We start from the raw sequence: 16,750 nt of genomic DNA, 5'->3' as shown, positions 1-16,750 counted from the left end.
AAATGTACTCAGCTGGTGCAGTCTTGTGACATTTATTGTTACAGGCAGGTAAATCTGTTGTTAGAATTATGTGGAAATGAAAATAAAGGAAGAAAAGGAAACGGGAGGGGGGGGGGGGGGGGGGGGGGAAGAAAAAGGGATGTACTGAGATTTGATCCAGAGAAACTAATCACTTACGTGGCTGCAGACTCTTTAGATGTTAGTTACCATATAAATGAAATGATAATTAAATGAACACCCTAGCTGCAAGCAGGCATTGATACACTTCATTGGGGACATGTTGAAAATGTGTGCCCCGACCGGGACTCGAACCCGGGACCTCCTGCTTACATGGCAGACGCTCTATCCATCTGAGCCACCGCGGGCACAGAGGATAGTGCGTCTGCAGGGACTTATCCCTTGCACGCTCCCCGTGAGATCCACATTCCCAACATGTCCACAACACTACATTCGTAGTGCGCCTAATAGATGTTTGCCCATCATACTCATTACTCGTGGCAGATTAATCTACCAAGTCCCACACGAGTTCGGGCATAGCGTGTGCGTTCGCACAAGAAGGTCAAAGGCCGGGAACCCATATTTTTAACTATATATGACGGTAGTATCTGTTCCCGAAAGAACAGTTACCGTGGATGACCATGCAGCTTTGCTAGAAATGAAATGATAATTAAATGAACACCCTAGCTGCAAGCAGGCTTTGATACACTTCATTGGGGACATGTTGAAAATGTGTGCCCCGACCGGGACTCGAACCCGGGACCTCCTGCTTACATGGCAGACGCTCTATCCATCTGAGCCACCGCGGGCACAGAGGATAGTGCGTCTGCAGGCACTTATCCCTTGCACGCTCCCCGTGAGATCCACATTCCCAACATGTCCACAACACTACATTCGTAGTGCGCCTAATAGATGTTTGCCCATCATACTCATTACTCGTGGCAGATTAATCTACCAAGTCCCGCACGAGTTCGGGCATAGCGTGTGCGTTCGCACAAGAAGGTCAAAGGCCGGGAACCCATATTTTTAACTATATATGACGGTAGTATCTTTTCCCGAAAGAACAGTTACCGTGGATGACCATGCAGCTTTGCTAGAAATGAAATGATAATTAAATGAACACCCTAGCTGCAAGTAACTGTTCTTTCGGGAACAGATACTACCGTCATATATAGTTAAAAATATGGGTTCCCGGCCTTTGACCTTCTTGTGCGAACGCACACGCTATGCCCGAACTCGTGCGGGACTTGGTAGATTAATCTGCCACGAGTAATGAGTATGATGGGCAAACATCTATTAGGCGCACTACGAATGTAGTGTTGTGGACATGTTGGGAATGTGGATCTCATGGGGAGCGTGCAAGGGATAAGTCCCTGCAGACGCACTATCCTCTGTGCCCGCGGTGGCTCAGATGGATAGAGCGTCTGCCATGTAAGCAGGAGGTCCCGGGTTCGAGTCCCGGTCGGGGCACACATTTTCAACATGTCCCCAATGAAGTGTATCAACGCCTGCTTGCAGCTAGGGTGTTCATTTAATTATCATTTCATTTCTAGCAAAGCTGCATGGTCATCCACGGTAACTGTTCTTTCGGGAACAGATACTACCGTCATATATAGTTAAAAATATGGGTTCCCGGCCTTTGACCTTCTTGTGCGAACGCACACGCTATGCCCGAACTCGTGCGGGACTTGGTAGATTAATCTGCCACGAGTAATGAGTATGATGGGCAAACATCTATTAGGCGCACTACGAATGTAGTGTTGTGGACATGTTGGGAATGTGGATCTCACGGGGAGCGTGCAAGGGATAAGTGCCTGCAGACGCACTATCCTCTGTGCCCGCGGTGGCTCAGATGGATAGAGCGTCTGCCATGTAAGCAGGAGGTCCCGGGTTCGAGTCCCGGTCGGGGCACACATTTTCAACATGTCCCCAATGAAGTGTATCAACGCCTGCTTGCAGCTAGGGTGTTCATTTAATTATCATTTCATTTCTAGCAAAGCTGCATGGTCATCCACGGTAACTGTTCTTTCGGGAACAGATACTACCGTCATATATAGTTACCATATAAAGTATATAAGCACTCCTAAAAGTTTCAATCTTGACTTTCTCAAAAATGATTGAGAGTTGCATCTTCCCATTTATTTATGTCGAAGTCCTAGTCGCTACCTACACACCCCTGCCAATGTGAATCAAATTAGTGAGGAGCAGTTTGTATAGTCCCCTCGTAAGCAAGCACAGTACTGTGTGTTGGCAGAGGGCATTTGAACCTATTCAGAAGTGAAGTCCACAACTGCTCTTGCAGCAACCTTAGTATGCATGCTGGACAGAATGAACCGCCAACACCACCCTGTTCATGCTCAGCTGTTACTCACTTTTTAACTTGATCTAGTTATAGTGGGAATATTGCTTGTATGCTATTTGTTGGATTAGTCCACTTATTTTTATCACTATGTCTTTCAGTACGTCTATAGCAGACCAATGTGCGTAGCTCAGAGATCCATAAACAGGAAACAGCAGACACACTAGCAGATCACGCGACTGCTGTCAATAATAGAGTATCAATAACCAGCCATGGGAGTGTGTGTTTGGGTTTGTGTGTGGATGTGTGTACTTTTGCTAGAAAAAGACCAACAGCTTGAAAGCTAGTGTGAATGCTGGTTGCTGTTATGTACCTCTGTGCTCCATCCATCAGTCTGCTGTAGGTTAGTGCTTGCCTTTCCCTTATTTTACGTAATGCTCCATCCAGGGATTTCCATTATTGTTGTACTCTTTCAGTATGTCTATTTTTCTCATAATTTCACTGGCTGCATTGAGGCCATGTGGGGGGAAAAAAAAAAAAAAAAAAAAAAAAAAACCAGCCCTATCCTGTGCCTCCTTCTGCCTTCAGTTATAGTCATGCAAGTGGGTATGTAAGTTGCAGAACTCTCTTCTGTCCATCAAATCTGTATGTTATTTTTACCCTTTCAAATCAATGAACACTGCAACATTCCATTTATAAACTTGGTTGTTGTACAATGTACAGTACTTATATACACTACTGGCCATTAAAATTGCTACACCAAGAAGAAATGCAGATGACAAATGGGTATTCATTGAACAAATATATTATACTAGAACTGACATGTGATAACATTTTCACGCAACTTGGGTGCACAGATCCTGAGAAATCAATACCCAGAACAACCACATCTGGCCGTAATAACTGCCTAGATACGGCTGGGCATTGAGTTATACAGAGCTTGGATGGCATGTACATGTACTGCTGCCCATGCAGCTTGAACACAACACCACAGTTCATCAAGAGTAGTGACTGGTGTATTGTGACGAGCCAGTTGCTAGGCCACCATTGACCAGACGTTTTCAATTGGTGAGAGATGTGGAGAATGTGCTGGCCAGGGCAGCAGTCAAACATTTTCTGTATCCAGAAAGGCCCGTACAGGACCTGCAACATGCGGTAGTGCATTATCCTGCTGAAATGTAGGGTTTCGCAGGGATCGAATGAAGGGTAGAGCCACGGGTCGTAACACATCTGAAATGTAACGTCCACTGTTCAAAGTGCCGTCAATGCGAACAAGTGGTGACAGAGACGTGTAACCAGTGGCACCCCATACCATCACGCCTGGTGATACGCCAATATGGTGATGATGAATACACGCTTCCAAAGTGTGTTCACCGCAATGTCACCAAACACGGATGCGACCATCATGATGCTGTAAACAGAACCTAGATTCATCCGAAAAAATGACGTTTTGCCATTCGTGCACCCAGGTTTGTCGTTGAGTACACCATCGCAGGTGCTCCTGTCTGTGATGCAGCATCAAGGGTAAGCGCAGCCATAATCTCTGAGCTGATAGTCCATGCTGCTGCAAACGTCGTCGAACTGTTCGTGCAGATGGTTGTTGTCTTGCAAACGTCCCCATCTGTTGACTCAGGGATCGAGACGTGGCTGCATGATCCGTTACAGCCATGCAGATAAGATGCCTGTCATCTCGACTGCTAGTGATACGAGGCCGTTGGGATCCAGCACGGCGTTCCGTATTATCCTCCTGAACCCACTGATTCCATATTCTGCTAACAGTCGTTGGATCTCGACCAATGCGAGCAGCAATCTCGCGATACGATAAACCACACTCGCGATAGGCTACAATCCGACCTTTATCAAAGTCGGAAATGTGATGATACGCATTTCTCCTCCTTACACGAGGCATCACAACAACGTTTCACCAGGCAACGCCGGTCAACTGCAGTTTGTGTATGAGAAATCGGTTGGAAACTTTCCTGATGTCAGCACGTTGTAGGTGTCGCCACCGGTGCCAACCTTGTGTGATTGCTCTGAAAAGCTTATCATTTGCATATCACAGCATCTTCTTCCTGTTGGTTAAATTTCGTGTCTGTAGCACGTCATCTTCGTGGTGTAGCTATTGTAATGGCCAGTAGTGTACTTGGTTGTTAGAGTAGAGACGGAACCTGGTTTCCATGTTTATGGATGTTTTGTTGTGCCTTTTGTTGACTACTTTGCTACAATCACAATATTTTGTATGATAAACACACTATTTTTCTTCTTTATGTGATTACATTTAGTAAATGTTAGTATCGGCAGACTTTAGTCCGTAACCATTTACACAATGTTTAATATCATATTGGCGCAAATATAAGACCACTTTTCCTCAAAACTTGGTCATAAAAAATTAGGTTGCAGCTTATTGGTGTGGCCCTACAAATATTGATGTATTTTTGCCTCGTAGAAACTTAAACTGTTGTGCTTGTTTCTTTGTCTGAAATGGAATAACAATATTGCCAATGTCTGTATATTAATAATTGAATATGAAATAATAATCGTCTTCAGTTGTTTATATTTAACTTGGGTATCTGACTATTATCATGCTCACAGTTCCATTATTTTATCTGCTAGAATAGGCACAGTTTTTCTATCACAGTGATGAGTGGTAACGATGGGATGGGAAGGAGGGGGGATCATTAGAAAACTACAGAATTTGGCATATCGGCATGGCTATTATGCATAGTTTTTAAACTCCGTTACTCATTATGTGAAAAGTATATGTAACAGAGAAGCTGGAAAAAGGTGCAGTTTGATTGAATCTAATGTGCGGCATTGAATCTTATTGGATAATAAGCTGCAAATTGCTGCTTCATGAAGGAAACCCTATAGAGGACCAAAACATGGGAAGGTTCCCAAACTTGAAAGAAGTGTTCTTTCCTTTGTACAAGATAAAAGGAAAAATGGGATACTTATCTCCATGCAAATAATCCAGTTACAGGTCTTTGGAATTGAGACAACCCCAAATGTATCACAGAATTCTGTGAGAGTATTGATTGATGCTTCAGGTTGATGTGTAGAAGTAGCACACTTGTGTGATGAAGTTATTTCTTAGCACAGAGACTGTCAGAAGATATTACTGAGAGACTTGTCAACTCTTAAGAGTCTAATGGTGCAACTAGAGCAGTGTCACTTATATCACTTCTACCCTCCACACCAGATTCGCAACACTGATGAGACAACTGTCTTTTGTGAGGTGGCAAGCAATATGACAGTAGACTATAAAGGGATATAGAGTTCCTCATTAAGAAGATTTGGAAATGGAAAAACAAAGATTTACTGTTATATTAGAACTTGCTGCAGAAGGAGGAAAAATATACTTTCCCCAGTTCTGAAGTGTAAAACAGTGCACACAGAAAATTCCTCTAATGGACGAGTGATTCGTTGCCAAGGAAAAGGCAGTATGACAAAGGATTAGTGATAGACAATTTGAAATCACAGACCTGGTGCTGCACTCAGTTACAGAGTTGTGATAGTTCTGGATATCGTCACAGGTCACCTCACAGTCGAAGTAGAGAAAAAGTTGCAGCATTGAAGGCAGACATAGTTGTTATACCACACTTGAAACCTGCAGATTATCGATGTCATTGTAAACAAATCCTGTAAAGATTTTCTCCAAAAGCACTATTCAGACTGAAATCGTGGTCTCACTCCATGTGGAAAGATCATGTGTGAGGAATTCTCTCTTATGAGGCACCCATGTTCAACCTGAGAATGTTCAATTCATGTGGAGCATGTGAAGTATGTCGTGTGCTTTTGGAGGAGAATCGCAAAAATTCTGACAGTGTTGAAATAAATACTGGTAGTGACGTTAAGAGGTTACTTCAGTACGGACTGTGGTTAGGAGGCTTGTGTTTCTGTGTAACTTATGTATATTACATCATAAAAAATGTGATTAAGAGTGACCATATTGATAACGGTTTTTGTGAGTGGGTAATGTAACATAAATTTCTCTCCACTGGGTTTCTCTCTTCTCCCCTGCCCTCCTCCCCCCAAAATTAATGGGGTGGCTTATATTTCGACCAAGACAGCCAGTCATTTTTGGAGACTACATGTTTTGTTTGCTCTAGTTTTCCAGAACATTTTCTTCTACAATTTTTTTTCCTGGCAGCAATATCAATATTTTCACAGTCATGTGAAAATGGAATAACTGAAGGAAACTGGAAGTAGAATTGAACCAAGTTGTTCTGTAAATTCGGCAGCACAGGAGTTCTGTAATCTTAAATATTGCAAGAAATTGCAGCTACTGTGTTGCCAATGGAAAATCCAGAATCAAATTAAAACAATATGGAAAGGCTAGATTACTACTCACTGCATAGAGGTATCGAGCCACAAACAGGCACAATGAGATAGAACACTAGAAATATTTGAACTGTTGGACAAAATCCTGTCTCTGAAGTAGAACTCTTACACATACAACAACTCACACACACATTGATACTGTCTCCGAGTGATAAAGTTGAATTGCTTGCAGCTGGGCTTTAATTCCTGGTGATGGTAACCACATATGTGTGATTTGTTGTTGTGTGAATGTGTGAGAGTGCTACTTATGGGGAAGGATTACATCAGACAGCGTTGATATTTTATGAGTCTTTTTTGTTGTGGCTGCTTGTGACTCATCTCCTGTTATGTGGAGAGTAGCAGTCGGTAGTGCGAATGAGAAATATTTGTTGCAGCAGATAGAAAAATGATGGCTAAATGTGTTTAGGCGAAGTGTGTTTAGTGGATGTTATTAGCAAAACATTGCAACTAATCCAGTAAACTATGTTTATTTCCTGCCATTTATAATGAGTCGCAGCTCATATAAAACTTTCATTCCCAAATTGTAAAAATATGTGATATGCAGGTCTTTATATGTGATTTACATAAGTTCTTGGAATAACTTTCCAGACTGCTGTCTTCTCTGTTCATGTAATGTTTTCCTCTTGTATGAGTGGAAAGCTTGTAATCTTTATTCTATAAAAATACTGCGATTTAATCCTCTTATCATTATCATGTTTTTGGTGTGCATTTAATTCTATTGGAGAAATGACAGGCAATGTGATGAATCACAGGCATTGCCACAAATTTGCTGCAGGCATATCACCTTTTCTCATATAAACATGCGCGAACATGCATTAACGTGCACATGTGTAAGGTGTGTGCGTGCGTGCGTGCGTGCGTGCGTGGGTGCGTGTGCGTGCACGCATGTGTGTTAGATTAATTATTTCATTTTCAGAAATTTTTGGCATTACCAAAGATTATGTTTTAACATACTTAACACTCTCCTCCTGAGAGGTTTTATATTACAAATAAATGTTTTTTGTGTCCTGAAGTAGTGTGGACCTGATGCAATAGAAATTTGAAAGTAGAAATGATCAATCATAGTTCGAATATTACCAGTAACCTGAGCAAATTGGACACATTGACACAACTTACAAAAAGGCATAAAATCTTTAAAAAACCTGGTACTGCATAGTTGTGGACATGGTCCCCCCCCCCCCCCCCTCTCTCTCTCTCTCTCTCTGTCTCTCTCTCTCTCTCTCCCTCCTCCCTTCCTCCCCTCAATCCTTCCTGCTGTTGTAATTCCTTTGTCTTCACCTGCAGAAAGAGAATATATAGTATATAGACTTACGAAACAGCATAAAGTCTTTAAATAGTTGTCACTGCCTAGACCACAACCCTTCCTGCTGTTGTAATTCCTTCATTTTCAACTGCAGAAAAAGAATACGTAGTATATAGAAAGTAAATAGTTTAAGTCTGATATTCCTAATCCTAATCAGATATTTGTATAGGAGTAGTTTTTATCTCTGTGTAATTTTTTGGTTAGTCTGATTACTTATTGCTGTGCTGAGTTAAAATTGTAAGGTATAATATTAGTTTAAACTGAGTTTACACACTTGTATGAGTATCTGTACTTCCATCCAGAATGGTGTTTCTTTGTCAAAAGTATGTTTGCACAGTTTGATTTGCTCTCGGGGTTTTGCAGAAACAGTAAAAGCATTATGTGACTTGAGCGAGATGCAATGGAAAATAGGAGGGAGGGGGTTGGACACGAATATACAGAAACGGGCCCTTGTGTTTGCTTTATTAATATAACTGTTGATTGTATCCTAATATTAATCAATAATGTCACAATATAAATCTGAGGGTAAACTGTAATATCTACAGTGACATTATCTGGACCTCATTGCAGGTATGAAACACAGAGGGCTCTGCAGAAATCATTGTTACTGTTATAATTCAAGATATGCCGAGCTTTCTCATTGTGACAATAATGCGACACATTTCTGGGTATCAGTCTGAATTGAGTGTTTCAGTTTTGCACAATATTTCAGCATATCATGTGACTGCGTTCCGCAGATGTGTGAATGTCCCATAATAAAGTAGTCTCTTGCCCCTTTGATTACAAGGGATACAGGGTGTTGTCTTCCTGTTTATTGGTTGCCTTTCATTACTTCTGTATTTCTGAAGGACAAATATGCTTGTTTTGTCACAAATGCTTCCATAGTTTTACTATTTTAGGGACGTAGAGCCATGTTGTAATCATACTGGATCTTTTATTTTTAATTTTCTGTTTTGTTTTACTGCCTAATAATTGTTTATTGGTTCATATTTGCTGCATAAGGTACTTACTTCCACATAGAGATTTTATTGTTATTGTTTGGCTAGTGTTTACTGGTAAGATTAGTTACGATTTGTAATGTAAGTAATTTATTTTCATGAAAAAAGTAAAATGTTAACTACTTACAGGAGCTCAGAGAATCGGAAGATGAACTTACAACTCTGAGTGAAGATGCCACAGCATTAACAGCTGTTACAAACAAGGCTGTATCACCACCACTGTCATCGGAAGATGAAAGTGATATTGAAAGCCTCCATAGCTTTCACTACAGCCCAAAGGCAGTCGATATACCGTCTGCAATTCGTCTCGCTAAGAGGTTATACATGTTGGATGGATTCAAAAAATCGGATGTATCTAGACACCTCAGCAAAAAGTGAGTTAAGCTTAAGTTTTAATATCCCACTGCTTTAAATTTTATATCTTGAATGAAAGAAAATAAATGTTACAAAAACAACTTTTGTATTACAGAAGGAACTAGAAAAATTCTTTAACAGATGCACATTTATATTCATTGTTCGCTAAATTATTAGCTTCATTTTCAGCTCCTTTTCCCAAGTGTAATTATACTAATCATGGTTACACTGTGCACTTATCTTCACAGTATTTCACAGGTTGTTTTTTGTGTGTGTTTGGGGGAGGGGGGGCATTGTAGAATAAAGAATGTGTTATAAATGGAGTTCAGAAGATCAGCTCATACGTAGCAGGATTTTGTTGTGAATATAAGGGGATAAAATATTTTCTCAATTGTACAGTAGTATTTTATGGTAAATTTACATTATCGTTTGAGCCAACTATGACAGGACTGTTTCACATGGCATGAAAGATGCATCAAACAGGTGAAATTCCCTTAGACTTAAAAAAAGTGATATAATAATACCCATTTCATAGAAGGCAGCTGCTAAAGGCTGTGAATATTGTCGAAGCATCAGTTCAATAAGTCATGGGTGCAAAATACTGACACGAATTATTTACAGAAAAAGGGAACAACTGGTAGAAACAGACATCAAGAAAGTATGAATTTTGGAGAAATGTACACACACATGAAGCTATGCTGACCTTATAACTTATCTTAGAAGAAAAGAGCAAAAAAGGCCATCATAGAATTTGTAGATTTTAAGGGACAATCCCTTAACAGTGGTAACTAGAACTGTCTCTTCGAAATTTTGAAGGTAGCTTGGGTAAGATGCAGTGAGCTAAAGATTATTTACAACTATACAGAAATGAGACTGTAGTTATAAGAATCGAAGGACATGAAAGGGAAGCAGTAGTTGAGAAGGGAGTGAGACAGCATTGTAGCCTCTCCTCAGTGTTATTTAGTCTTTACATTAAGCAAGCAAAGGAAACCAAGGAGAATATTGGAGAGAGATTAAAGCTCAAAGAGAAGAAATGAGTAGTTTGTGGTTTACCAGTGACATTGCAATCCTGTCAGAAATGGAAAAGGACTTGAAGAGCGGTTCAGTACAATGGATGGTGTCTTGAAAAAAAGCTATGCAGTGAATATCAACAAAAGTAAAACTAGGGTAATGGAACACAGTCAAATTAAATCAGGTGAGGCTCATAAAATCAGATTATGAAATGAGACGTCTAAATTACTAATTGAGATATTGCTATACGGACAGTAAAATAACTGAAGATGGGGTGAAGTAGAGAGGCTATAAAATGCAGACTGGCAATAGCAAGAAAAGCATTTTTGAAAAAGAGGTCATTAACATCAGATATAAATTTAAATATTGTGAAATCTTTACTGGAGTGTAGCCTTGTACAGAAGTTAAACATGAACAGTAAGTACAAGGGCATGCTGAAAGTAATGCCTCTGAATATTTTATGCGAAAACTCTTAATGGTATTTAAATAAAATAAATTTTACTAACATTCTACATCTTTATTCTTTACGTCTAGATGTTTATTCCTTAAGGTCTGATTGAAAATTATGAATTGTTTAGGAATAAAGAAAACAACTCGCTGAAAGGCAGAAGCTGTGCATTATCGATAGGCACACAAACAAAAGATGTGGAGATTGGCTAGTTTTCAGAATGCACTTCCTTTTTGTAGCTGAAGGAAAAACAAAACACACACACACACACACACACACACACACACACACACACCTGTCTCCCTGCGTTGTGCTCAATTGACTGAGCATAGTGTAGGGAGACAGGTATATGTGTGTGTGTGTGTGTGGGGGGGGGGGGGTGTTTTTTCTACAGCTAGAAAAAGGAAGTGCATTCTGAAAGCTAGCTAAGCTTTGTATCTTTTGTTTGTTTATTTCTTAACATTGTCACCAGGGTTACAAACACATTTCTCCCAACAAGAGACCAGTTTTTTGATACTGTTGCTGTAGAATGTTTGACTTTGTTGATGGAACCACAACCTCACCTCTGCTTGCACCGCTTCATCGCTATCAAAGTGAAGTCCTCGAAGGTATTCGTGAAACAGATGAAAATCAAATGGAGCCAAGGCAGTACTGTATGGAGAATGATCGATGACAGTGAACCCAAGGTGTTGGATTGTTGAGATGTCGCAGTGGTTGTGTGTTGTCTAGCATTGTCATATTGAAGGAGAGGAAGCTCCAAGTGCAGGCGAACTGTTTGTATTCGAAACTCTAATATAACATGCTGTTTCTCACGTATCAACATAGTTACGTTCCACATTGCCGTGTTACACACTGCAGTTTACAGCTCTCTAGTGGCAGAGAACTGCGGATATGTGGACGTGAAGAATAAAAATGTTAATAATATCCATTCTGTTTAGAAAATCTTAAGAGTCTTCACATGAAATACATGGAGGCATCACTTTTCAGCACTCTCTCATAGTGCGGACAAAAAGACGAGAGAAGCTTTTGAAGTGGAGTCACACAGAAAACTGATAAATGTTAGACGGGTATATTTAATAAATTATGAGATGGTATTGAACTGAATTGTGGAAAAATAAAATTCATGGCATGAAGTGACTGAAAGAAGTAATTGATTGATAGGATACATCCTGAGGCATCAAGACATCATGACTTTGATAATGAAAGGAAGCTGGGGAGAGGGGATAAAATTTGTTGAGGGAAACCAAGGAGTTACTTTGCATGTTATAGGATACTGTGGAGAGCTGGATCAAACCGATCTTTGGACTGGAAAAGAAGAAAAAGAGAGCAAGTGTTTGAAGAAATGAAGGGAAGATGACAGTATAGAAATTAGAAATGAGAAAGTGAAAGATAGTTGTAAATAAGAAATCGAAAAGCAAAGACAGTATCACAAGCAAATGGCAAAGGGTTCAGAAAAATAAACTCTTGTCATGATTCTCTCTTTATTGAGTCTGATTTTGTATCATTGTACAGAATGAAATCAATAATGTTTTGCTATTGGACAGTATTAGTGGGAGTCCATTTTCCTGCAACAATGTCTTGCAAGAAATATTGTTATACTGGTAGACATTTCACATTACCTGTCTAAAAAACCAGATATTTTTAATATTAAATATGACAGCAAAAACATCCAGAACAACAAAATAGTTAAAAGTATCCTGTACAAAGTAAACAGTTCTGGAGAAGAATTGATAAATTTTGTTCACCAGATGAGGCTGGCCTTAAAAGCAGCAGGGTTTAGAACCTGTGTTCATCCATATTTATTTTCTGTGGTTTCAGACAAGGCAACTTGGATAAAACAACTAGGGTACTGGACATGAAGTTTATATAACTGGCCATATTTTACTTGTGACTGTACTAATTTTCTTATTGCATGTGGAACTTCCGTTATGGGAGTGGTATCCCTGCCTGTTTTTTATTTTGGATCACAAAATATTTGGTGGATATGATCTTGTTTGTACATTTGTATCTTACTTTCAGATTTATTGTTATTATTTTGTTTAGATTTTCTGAACATATGTAAATCTTTTTCAGCAATGACTTCAGTCGTGTTGTTGCTGAGGAGTACCTGAAATATTTCAATTTTGAGGGTGACACACTAGATATAGCCCTTCGCAAGTTCCTAAAGCAGTTCAGTTTGACAGGAGAGACGCAGGAGCGGGAAAGAGTCCTTGTTCATTTTTCAAAACGCTACCTTGACTGCAACCCAGGCACATTTAATTCGCAAGGTAACAGAATTTTATGAACCTTAAAGACATGGTAGTTTTGTTTTAGTTATTTGAGTCTCTCTCTCTCTCTCTCTCTGCATGCTTTTGTTTGCTCTTTTTTCACCCTTATCTGGGCACACATATATTCCTTTGCCACTTTAATGCAGCAGTAATTTTTAGAAACTGAGAATACATCCTTTTTTTCATTTGTTTTCATTTGTATTTCATTAAGTCTGAAACTTCTGGTAAAAAGTTTGATAATAGCATTAGAGAATGCATAGAATTGGAAAATACTTTATTCTGTCAAATGTCCTCTGATTGTGGTGTTTTGAAATGTCTATAGCCAAGCACTGAGGATTTTCGTAGCAGAAAGAAAAGCTAACAGAACTTGTAGTAAACTCGAGACCTTTTAAGCTTATAACTAAGAATTCTTAACATTGATATAATGGCCATTTTATTTGTTTCATTTCTGTTTACAGTAACATACGTCTGTGAAAAGTGAAATGACAAATTCCACTGATTGTTTTAAAAACAGCTCACCGGTTGTAAATACTGTTTACAAAACATAAAGTCTGTGATGTACATGGGGGATTGACGTGAAGAAGAAACTACATTATGATACCATATGTGAAGAAGTTGGAATGTTTGCCTATATGTTCTACCTCATTTTGTTGACATTGCTTCGTTGAAATTCAATTTAACCTGCCAATGGTACTATTACCTGTTGATAATTGAAATTCAATTTAACCTGCCAATGGTACTATTACCTGTTGATAATGCCACAAAGTTCCCTCAATAGTATGCAAATCAAAAATAATGAAGATGTACTTTTAAATGTACATAAACAACTAACAGATAGGTTTCTTTCTTTGGGCCTTTGCCCCGCTTCAACGCGGGGTCGGCCGTGTTATTACGGATTTGGCACTGTTAGTTGCAGAGGGTGGCCAGTGCCCTTCCTGTTGCCAGAAACAATTAACAGATAGATGACATGTATAAATAAATTAATATTATGCACAAAACAAACTCTGGAATATGTCATTTAAAAATTGTGCATTCCCCCTTGTAGGCTTCCAAGCAAAAACCACCATGTCAACCATGTTGTGAGCTGTAACAATATGGAAAGGATAGATTGCTACTCACCATATAGAGGAGGTGTTGAATCAAAGACAAGTACAATGAAAAAGACTCCTAAAATAGTAAAGCATTCAGATAAAGTCCTTCTTTTGCAATAAAAAAAACACACACACTTTCACATAAGCACAACTCTTACATACATGGTCACTGTCTCAGGGTCCTAGAGCCCCACTGCAACTGTGTATGACCAAGCAGAAATCAGGGATGGGAAGTGGTGGGAGGGAGGTTGCATGAACAGGGATGGGGAAGGATAACAGGGTATGGATAGAAGAAGATGTTAGTGCTGCCTGACATGGTGTAGTAACTTGGTGGGGACAGGATAAGGCGGTTAGATACATTGTTGGGAAGGAAGCAGTGGTTGGGGGGGGGGGGCAGAGGAGAGACATAGAGAAGGGGAAAAGACTTGAAGGTGCATTGGTGGGATAGACATGAGTAGTATTGGAGTAGGAGCAGTGAAGCTTTAGGCAAATGGAGGATGTGTTGCCGGAACAGGTATAACCTTCACAGTTCAGAAAAACTGGGATTAGAATGAAGAATCGTGACGGCAGCAGCTGTGTGAAGCAGTCATTAAGATGAAGCAGATCTTGTTGAATGCTATGTTCAGAAACAGGATGGTCCAACCTTCTCTTGGCTGTAGTTTGACGGTGCCCATACTTGCGGTCAGACAGCCTGCAAGTTGTCATGTCCAGATTTGAAAGCAGGGCAGAGTTTGCAGCATAGTTGATGCATCATGTTGTTGCTTTCACAGGTGGCCCTGTCTTTGATGGGATAGGAGTAGGCTGTGACGGGAGTAGGTGGCAGTGGGGGGGGGGGGGGGGGGAGGGGGTTATGGGAAAGGTGTGTGTTTTGCAGGGGTATGAGACATGAGGCAAGGATTGAGAAGTAGGGGTGGAGTAGGGATGGGCAAGGATATTGCAAAAGTTCAGTGGGCAGCAGGATACAACTGTGGGAGGGGTGGAGAGCATTTCAGGGCTGGATGACAGGTAGTTGGAACCCAGGTTCCAGACATGGTTGGTTCTGAGTCATGAAAGGAGTGTTCCTTTATGGTTGGATAGTTGATATGTGGGAGGTGGTAGCTGACTGGAGAGACAAGGCACTGGAGATCTGTTTCTGTACAAGGTTAGGAGGGTAATTTCGATCTGTGGAAGCCTCCTTGTGACCCTTGGCATGATTTGGAGAGGGACTGTTCATTACTACAAAAGTGATGACCAAGGGTGGATAGGCTGTATGGAAGGGACTTCTCGGTATGGAATGGGTGGCAGCTGTCAGAGTACAGCTATTGCTGGTGTACAGTGTATGTGCCCTGGCACAACTGGAAATTAAGGAATAACCCGGGAATTTTTTCATCCGGGGGAGAACCTGGAAAAACATGAAATTTTTAAGAATTCCGGGAATGTTTCATTGTTTTAATTTACAGTTAAATGTCTGTGGTTTTGACTGGTAAGAACTGACACTCTAAGAAATAATATTACTGTATCCCACTATTGCAGAACCACACTTCAGCAATAAAACATAAACGAGAGGGGAAAAAAACTTAAGCTGCGAAGAAAATTTACCATTGACAACAATAAAACACAGTGCTCACACAAGGTCTGCTAACAGTGAAATATGTCAAAGACTTTAGGATGAAGACTGTGCAACAATTCGTAACAACAAACTGCTGACATCACAATTGTTTACATTTGGTTTGTTTGAGCAGTTGCCAGCAGCCCATTTGCAGTTGTATGAGCAGTACCTTCTCCTGCTTCTGGCTATCTGAAGTGTTGCTGTTAGCTATCAGTAGTAGCGACAAGCAGCCAGATGCTACCAGGAAAAATTTTTCCTGCGCGCTTTAGCTGCCTGATTTACACATATGCAGAGCACTCTTGAGTCGTAGTGGGGAGGGCGATAGTCTCCGTGTGACCCATGTCTACATTTAGTGGGTTTGCTGTTTCCCCTTCATTTACAACTCTCATGTCAAATGATAACAAAACAGATTTCTGTGGCCAGGAATTAAAATACATTCACGTAATTATGGAAGGCTAGAATATGTTATTAGTTTTTTTTTTTTTATTCCCACAGTTTTGACAGTCTAGTATTAATCGCCTTTCATAACAATGAAGTTATATTTGTCGGTTTGTTAAAGAACTTTGACGTTTATTAATCTTTTCCAGTGAGGCTGTCAGTTTATTTGAAAGGAAGTGTTTCATTCCACACTGTGGCTAGATTCAACTGTTTGCTGGATTTTGAGTGCACGTTTTCATATTCTGGCACAGTTGGCATTATGCCATAATAAAGAACTGAACGTGAGATAATACTTACAGGATATGGATTCTACCTTTTTGCAAACACACTGCTTTTTCTTTATACCCAAACATGTTTCAGTACCTCCGTACCAGCATCAGTGGGTTTCTTGTTTGTCGAAAAACTATTAAAAGTGAACATATTTAGGTTATAATTTATTTAGCAGAGTGAGGCCTAAAGAAAGTTTTTGTTTGTTTTGCTTCGCACTGTGGTTTAACATTGTGGTTTTGCAGGACCAACTTGATAGTGTCCTGCACTGATAGCTTGTCATCTGCAAACCAAATGATGTAAATGTAAATTACATTGGTGATTTAACACATCCCTTGATTTTTAAAA

The 16,750-nt window shown here is 40.0% G+C and overlaps 1 protein-coding gene and 4 non-coding genes across 5 annotated transcripts in view; 3 read left to right on the top strand and 2 right to left on the bottom strand.

The window, feature by feature from the left end:
- The window catches only part of LOC126233650 (PH and SEC7 domain-containing protein-like), a 291,525-nt gene that overhangs the window by 102,982 nt on the left and 171,793 nt on the right, over positions 1-16,750 (top strand). The window contains exons 8-9 of the mRNA XM_049942879.1: positions 9,068-9,312; positions 12,825-13,018. Of these exons, the coding sequence (XP_049798836.1) occupies positions 9,068-9,312; positions 12,825-13,018 (439 nt within the window). The remainder of the gene's footprint in view (positions 1-9,067; positions 9,313-12,824; positions 13,019-16,750) is intronic.
- Trnat-ugu (transfer RNA threonine (anticodon UGU)) lies at positions 292-366 on the bottom strand. The gene has a single exon. It is a non-coding gene; the product is annotated as a tRNA-Thr (tRNA).
- On the bottom strand, positions 733-807 carry Trnat-ugu (transfer RNA threonine (anticodon UGU)). Its single transcript has one exon. It is a non-coding gene; the product is annotated as a tRNA-Thr (tRNA).
- On the top strand, positions 1,393-1,467 carry Trnat-ugu (transfer RNA threonine (anticodon UGU)). Its single transcript has one exon. It is a non-coding gene; the product is annotated as a tRNA-Thr (tRNA).
- Trnat-ugu (transfer RNA threonine (anticodon UGU)) lies at positions 1,834-1,908 on the top strand. Its single transcript has one exon. It is a non-coding gene; the product is annotated as a tRNA-Thr (tRNA).

The sequence above is a fragment of the Schistocerca nitens genome, chromosome 1 (genome assembly GCF_023898315.1).
Source record: "Schistocerca nitens isolate TAMUIC-IGC-003100 chromosome 1, iqSchNite1.1, whole genome shotgun sequence".
Taxonomy (NCBI): domain Eukaryota; kingdom Metazoa; phylum Arthropoda; class Insecta; order Orthoptera; family Acrididae; genus Schistocerca; species Schistocerca nitens.
Note: the sequence above shows the minus strand (reverse complement) of the source record. Positions and strands in the feature narration are given on the sequence as shown.